We start from the raw sequence: 7,822 nt of genomic DNA, 5'->3' as shown, positions 1-7,822 counted from the left end.
GGCGAGACGAGGCAAAGCAAGGCAAAAGCAGGGCAAGACAAGGCAAACAGGCAGTAGTCAGGCAATTTGCTCTATAATAAACTTTTAGCCACTATCAAAGTTTGCGGGACCGCTTTGTACGGTTGAGCCCGTGTCACTTACACTTTATGCAACAGATCCGCTTTTAGATAAATTATGGCGGTCCAAGCGCTCATAAATTACACGAATCGCATGAATCATGCCGTGAGTGTGTGAGTGCGCTACAGGAATTGCCCGACAACAAAAACAAAGCATCCCCGCGACATTTATGCGCGTTATTAAAATGCTTCGAGCTCTCGCAAAAACTCCTCGCTCTCTTTTCGCATAACATCAATTTATGTGCTTTAAATTTTGATCAGCGAATTTTATCTTGCATTCAGCATTAATTATTTATCACATCTTTAATTTTTACGATGTTCACCGTACATTATTCTGTTTCAGGAACAGGTGAGGAAATGCTGACATCCACAAGCACGTTGATACATGCCATACAGAAAAGTTAAGTATTCAAACACAAAAATGAAATTATATATTTGTCCGGTGCAAAGTTGCAAAGAAGTGAAAGTCGTATCGGAAAATTTGTGGAAATTTCAATTCAAGGTTTCTTTTCTGAAGGGGGAGTGAATGGAGGGGCCCGAGTTTAATACAGTTTAGCAGTTCGTGTAAGTTTTCAAAGACATTAATTGTAGTGGTCAGTGTAAATGCCATTCGAGCTGTTTCAGTGACACCCAAGTTTGCTTGGCTCGGACACTTTGACAAGGTACTAATTTGTTGTAGTTGTTCAGGTCCAGATCAGTCTCTGCCCGAAGCAAAACTTTGCGAATAATTATGAAACAATAACGTTTTGCTTGAGTATGCCATTAACACTCCTTCACTAATTGTTTCCCATCAGTATGGAGACAAATCAACAAATAACTCGGTAAAAAATTAATAATTTATTGAGTAAACAACAACTAGTTAAATAAAGCTTTAATGTAAAGTATAGAAAATCAATACTGGACATCGGGCAATTCAGTAGTTATAATCCGGATTGATATTGGGATAACTACGTGCGTTTTGCCGAATGTTGATGTTCTGGTAATTGATGTTCTGGTTGACGGCGAAGGGATCGGGTATGTTGGGATGTTGCCTGTGCCAGTTCTCGTTATGATTAAAGTTGTGATATGGCGGAGGCTGTTGGAACTGGTAGTGCTGATCTGGTCTGTATGGTTTGGATTGGACTATCGTGAATGGTTTGTCTTTGGGTTTCGTCTCGGCCGTTCCGGAGCCGAATCTGTTGGCGATTGTGTTGGTGGGCAACCACTTCTGCTTTATGAAAGCCACACCGCGTTCAGCAATTAATACAATGGTGGCGTGTGTGTTGCCGGAAACTAGGTACGGCATTACGGACGCATCCATGATTCTCAGACCCGAAATGCCGTACACCTCGAGTTTGTTGTTCACACAGGCGAGGGGATCCGATGCGGGGCCCATTCGGCACGAGGACGCTTGGTGGTTCTCCGGTCCGGTGTAGTACCGCACGGCGCACTGCCAGAAATCGTCCGTGTCATAGCTGAAACAACACATGTGTTATAAATTTTTTTGTACGTAATCACCGCCCGAATAAAGTTTATCAAACAAATCAGCGTTAATATAATGACACGAAATATGAAAATCTGTTTTATCCGCTCGTGTGGCACGTGTATCTGTGGATCTGAGCTGAAAGTTTCCAGGCTTTATTTCGCAAAGTAATTATCGTTTGATTTTAAGCTTTTCAAACTTCCCGAGCAGATAGTCGGAACAATACAAGGCATTATCTTTTCATCATCCGCCCTCGACATATCTCACCCCTATCTCTACAATTTCAGATAGGACGGAGGTGGAGTCGGCGGCGGCGGAGGCCGCGTCGTCGTCGTCGTAACAAGCCTTCGCCGCAGACAAAAATTTCAAACAAATATATAATAATAAAGCGGGTGCCAAGACAATGCCTCCACGATGTATTGAAACTGTCGTTGTTTGTCAAACGAATCAAATATTTACCAGATACGCCCTACATTATTTAGCCGCTGCGAAATTACTTGTTGGAGTTCGCCTTTCAAAAGTTTCACTCTTTTCCTTCGATGACATCGTGAAATTATTATTTTCATTCGCACTACGAGCGACAGATGACAAGGGCTGCGAAAGTACTTAATCATCCGCTTTCAACCGAACAATTTTATTTGCTTAATAATTAACATTCTCTCTTCTAGCCGTGCTTCTATCTTTTTCGTTCTGGCAAAGACTGTTTCATTTTAATAACATGCCCAAAAGTACTAGAAATTGTAGTAATTTAACTGTAACTCGTACATTTATTATTTTATTTTTGACAAGAATAGAAAGAAATATTCTCTTGTAAAATATTATCGGAAACTGTTTCCAACCATTTTCAATTTAAAATTTCTGAATAATTACGGCTTGTCGAGAAATAATGGAAAGCACGATTTAATATAAACGTCAACAAGATTTTCCGATTTCGACATGTTTTAGCACTTTTCCGAGAGCTAAATTACTATCCGCAAGTTGTGTCTGTTGGTGTCGTAATCTAACGTTGTATTTTCACAGAAAATGTATCTAAAAATAATTGTACAATAAATATTTTTTAGTCGCAATTCATTCAAGATAATTTAATGAATGGAATATGATAAAAGTTGTAGGTCACAACCTTATACTACGCGTCGTAAAATCTTTTAATTCATTATATGTAGTAAATAAAAATGTTTACCACATACCCAAATTTAGCGGCACAATCTCCGTACTCCTCCTTATCCAGATACAGGCCGTATTTGTTCCTCAGAACGGTGGTGTTCATCAACCGTTGTATGACTCTGACACCATCAACTAGGACGTTAGCATCTTCCGGTTCCGTCAAATAATTGGCGACCATCAGAGGCGGCTCCAGAGGGTTTTTCGATTTCAACGTCACGTAGCCCTTGCTCTTGGGATGCAGGGTGACCGGTGAGATCGTCAGATGGCGTGGAGTTTCAGGTTTTTCCGGATTTTCGGCCGCCCGAACTTCCCCGGAACGCGCACAGTTCGCCAGGTAGCCGGCAAAGAAAATTTGCAAGTCGGGATAATTTTGTTTGGGGTCGGCATATTTGGAGTAGATCCTCGCCGTGACCTGAGACATTCCGGTCGAAGACATTGGGCCCTTTCTGTTGAGGATGTAGTCCAGCGCATTGGCCCAGTCCAGGTCGCTGACGGCCTTTACTTTCTTCATCAGATAGGTGATGTAAAAGGCGACGTGATTCTGTAAATTACGGCCAACGCCGGGCAGTTCGTGCTCTTGCTTAATTCCTACTTTGTCCAGTTCAGCTTTTGGCCCGATACCAGATAGTAGCAGTATTTGTGGCGTGTTTATTGCACCGGCAGCCAAAACAACCTCTTTTTTTACTTTTACCGAGTACATTTTGTTATTGTAAATAAATTCGACAGCCTCCACGGTTTTCTGATTGCCGTTCTGCCTCACAACAATCTTTGACGCTGTGGAATTCAACATGACGTGGAAATTTGGGCGGTTTCTGTTAGGTCTTACATATGCACGGGCGCTGCTTAATCTGGCACCATCTCTGCAAAAACAAAACCATGCAATTTTAAGAATTTCAAGGCTACACATTTATTATTGTCCTATACTAAAAAAACTTAATTGCTATGATAATAGGCGAGACTAAATTGGAAATAAAACAATAACTAAACTTGTTATGGGTGTTAACAAATTAGTTCTGATTAATAATCAGAAAAAATGTTTGTGCACGTGAATCGTTGTTTTGAATAAACGTACCTGGTGTTAGATTGGGCGATGGTGAATCCAGAAAAGTCGCGCCCATTTAAATCCTTGACAACGGGATACTGAAGCTCCTTGGCCGCTTCCAAAATATCATACGCCAACTCAGGCTGATCGTTGAAACGTTTCGTGGTAAGCGGTCCCCCCTTTCCATGGTACTTAGCTTCCACCAAACCGCCGATTTCCTTGTTGTCTTCCATGCGCTTGAACTCGGGCAGCAATTCTTGATAGCTCCAGCCCTCGTTCCCGGCTTGCGCCCAGTTGTCGTAGTCCTTGGGGGTGCCCCTCATGTACATCATGCCGTTTATCACGCTGCACCCACCTAGTACTTTGCCCCTGGGCCAGGCGCACCTTTTTTCTGGGTATCCCTGGCAGCCCACCGGTTCTGGCTCAGTTCTATATTGGACACGAACGAATGATAAACGTCTTCAATAAAAAAAACTAAGGGGTACTTACTTATAGTTCCAGTCCATGTGAGGGTTGTTGTGATAGCTGATGACCATGGACGGTACTTGAGAACCTGGCGGCTCATCGCCGCCCGCTTCCAGCAACAACACCTTCCATTGCGATTGTTCGGATAGTTTACCGGCTGCAGTGGCACCTCCACTTCCGCCCCCGATCACCACAAAATCGTATTCGGCGTCCGGCTGAAGCCTCGGTCGTACCCTCTGACAGATTTCCGACAGGTCGCATTTGTTTGTGATAAAACTGTCCAACAGTGTCATGAATAGTACAAAGGCACCACCCCCGCATGAATTGGCCAGGGATGGACCCACATAATTTGCACATCCGCACTCCATTTTCGACACTTGATTGTATGTATAATACCCGTGTGGCCTCCGAATGGACGTCGAAGACAACCGCGATGAAAATACGCGGAGCGAACGCAGAGAGAAGAAGTTCTGGCGGACCGCGTTTGTGTTAACTGTATATTTTGAGAGGCCGCGGCGGACTTTATCTGTGGCGAAGTCGTGCGACGCTCTGATGTAATTGGGATATTCCGTCGATGGTCACGATTATCCAACTCGCACTGTGGGTCAACGTACAATCACGATCTCGGAAATGCGTTAAAACTTGTTATTTAATGATTCATTTCGGCTTCACCGTAAAACGGATAATAATGAGCGACAATTGAATTTACTGGCCGGCGTTCTGCCCATTGCCCTCCTGAATTTTGCGCCGCTATTTATATCATCGCCCATTAATGTTCCCTTTATTTTAACCGGCAAATTGCCGGGCAGGTAAATAAAAGTTAACAAATCATTTGGCCATTAATTATATACATTAAGCTTACGTTTACAAGGGCGCAATTTTAATATTTATGTAATGGATGTATAATTTCAACAATAATAAATGTTTGCAAATATTACGAAGTTATTAGATTTAATAAATAGAATTTTAAGTATGTTTAAACAATTAATAAATTAGTCGATAAGAAGAAAACGTAGTTCTGGTCACTGTGCGTCGTTCTTCGCCATCCAATTTAGGAATCCCCGACCGCATCAGTTTTATCTCAATATTTTCTTGTTACGTATAAATACTCTAATATTCATAATGTTTATATATGATGATTTCATTGATAGTAACAAAAAATGTGACGTTATAAATTTTGTATTTACACACAGGATGACTTTGCATTTGTATAAACACGTGTTTCATTTCGTGGTACTAATATCTATGCTAACCACAAGATTTTGTGTCACATCCTACCTGGATATACTAAAAATACACACACAATATATGTTTATTAAATAGACATGCTGTAAAAAATTACAAATCAATTTTTGAGAACTATTTAATTTTTAATATATAAAATATATATAAAAAATTAAAATAAAATGAATAATTTTATTTGAAATTTAAAAGAATGTCAATTTATTGTTGTTTTTGTTAGATTTTTTAATAATTAAAAATATTATTGAATTTGAACCAATGTTTAATATTAATTTATTTAATTATAAAAAACTATTTTATTTTAATGATATTTAATAAAATAAAATATATAATTATTGTAGACATGAAAATTTAAAAAAAGTATTTGTTACTATTTTTCTTAGATTTTTTTAATAATTAAAAATATTATGACAGACTGAATTATTTTTACTTAGAACCAAAAATCAATATATTTATATATTTAATATTAAATATTTATTTATAAGAAACTATATTATTTTACAGATTTATAATAAAGTAACATAAACACTGTAGACATGAAAATTTAAAAGAAGTATTTGTTGCCATTTTTCTTAGATTTTTTTAATAATTAAAAATATTATTGAAGGCTGAATTATTTTTTTTTAGAACCGCCAATCAATGTATCAATGTTTAATGTTAAATTATTTAATTAGATTATTAGTATTTGTTTCCATTTTTCTCAGATTTTTTTATAATTAAAAATATCATTTTTACTTAAAACTACTTATTATTATATCAGAGTTTATTTATTTTATTTTACAGATATAGAATAAAATAATCATCATAGACATAAAGAAGTATTTGTTGTCGTTTTTCTTAGACTTTTTTAACGACTAAAAATATTATTGAAGATACTTATAATCACCACATACATGTATCAAGTTTAATGTTAAATTATTATTTAATTACAAGAAATATTTGTGATAATTAATGTTTACATATTAATCCGATTTTTTCTGAATATTTATTTTGTAATTCTTCAGTTGACGCTTCTGTTAAAGGTTAATAAAATAACAGATTAGTAAATGAATAACATTATTGATAAAGGCGATATTTTTTAGGAAGTAATAAAATATTTAAATGACTTGTATATTTTACATACTAGAATTTCTTGGTTATCGATAGAGTTGCGGAAATTCCGCTCATTCTTATAAATAATTTTCGTATATCCATCAGTTTTTATTTAATGCCGAACATAAATACCATTACGTACAAAAAAAAAAAAAAACATTTTCTTTTGTAACGAGCGGAAATACCCATATTCCAATTAACGACTAAACAATGAACATTATAATCATATTGCCTAAATAGTTAATTATGATTCACCAAAAAAATAAATGTATTTGAACGAGTTTTTCATTTTTTTTTGTTTGTTACCACTTTTGTGGCTGTTTATGAATGTAAATTTCGTTAGAACCGTGACAGCAAAACAAATATCGAGTATGTCGAGAGTTATTGTCAAACAATACACTGTGCGGAGATTTTATCTGTTTGTGAATATTCATTTAGCGGAACTGGTCGGAGCAACACGTTGTAAGTCAAGTTCAAAGTTCCCCTCCGGCCGTATAAATAAGATGCGATTAATTTTTATTTACGATTTTGGGTATTTTAGATGCCGGCTGGTTTGTTTGGACATGGACACCACTAATTGCCACATAATTGTTTGTCTCCTCCGATAAAAGACAATCTCCATGAACAGTTGGAAAACGACGTTTTCGCTTTGTAATTCGGCGTCCCAGAAGTAGGAGGAACGTGACAGCGTTGGGGGAAAAATTACACGAGCACATAAATTTAAATAAGATTAACTCTTCCAGTTTGGAGCGGATGATTAAAGGCTTGTCAAACTTTCCGTTAATTTACCGCATTGAATTTATATTAGCCGAATCGCAGGTGTTACGCTCGTGTCTGGAATTAGTACCACTAAGCCGCCGTGCCCGTTCGAGATTTTCAATTCATAATTTTAATGAAAATTTTATCGCAATATTATTTACATGGAACACGTTAAAGCGCACAAGTGCACATAAAACGATCCGTGGCCGGTCGTCGTTTGTCAATGAATTTTTTATACGCGAGATATTATTAAAGCGATGTTCGAATGCGTTTACATATTGATTAATGAATTTGAAATGTGTTCTTTAATTATGCGCTCGTCGTGTGATCGCCTCAACTTGTCAACATACGTTACACTTTTCCGTTTGCGTCGAGTTTGTTGACACATTTTGTTTTCACCGTTTAATTAGGTCTGAATACAATGTAATAATAATTAAGAGGATAAGTGCCGCATAAATGCATACGAATTAGTATCGGGCG

The 7,822-nt window shown here is 37.4% G+C and overlaps 1 protein-coding gene across 1 annotated transcript; it reads right to left on the bottom strand.

The window, feature by feature from the left end:
• Nucleotides 1-940: 940 nt before the first annotated feature.
• LOC109602955 (glucose dehydrogenase [FAD, quinone]) lies at nucleotides 941-5,176 on the bottom strand. The gene is made up of 4 exons (XM_020019399.2): nucleotides 4,274-5,176; nucleotides 3,815-4,213; nucleotides 2,766-3,602; nucleotides 941-1,570 (listed from the first exon to the last, which is right to left on the bottom strand). Exons 1-4 carry the CDS (start codon nucleotides 4,615-4,617, stop codon nucleotides 1,030-1,032), a joined length of 2,121 nt encoding a protein of 706 aa, XP_019874958.1. The 5' UTR covers nucleotides 4,618-5,176; the 3' UTR covers nucleotides 941-1,029.
• Between the last annotated feature and the right edge of the window lie 2,646 nt (nucleotides 5,177-7,822).

This window comes from Aethina tumida, chromosome 1, assembly GCF_024364675.1.
Source record: "Aethina tumida isolate Nest 87 chromosome 1, icAetTumi1.1, whole genome shotgun sequence".
In the NCBI taxonomy this organism is placed as follows: Eukaryota; Metazoa; Arthropoda; class Insecta; order Coleoptera; family Nitidulidae; genus Aethina; species Aethina tumida.
The sequence above is the reverse complement of the archived record's forward strand: the minus strand, read 5'-3'. Positions and strand labels throughout refer to the sequence as shown.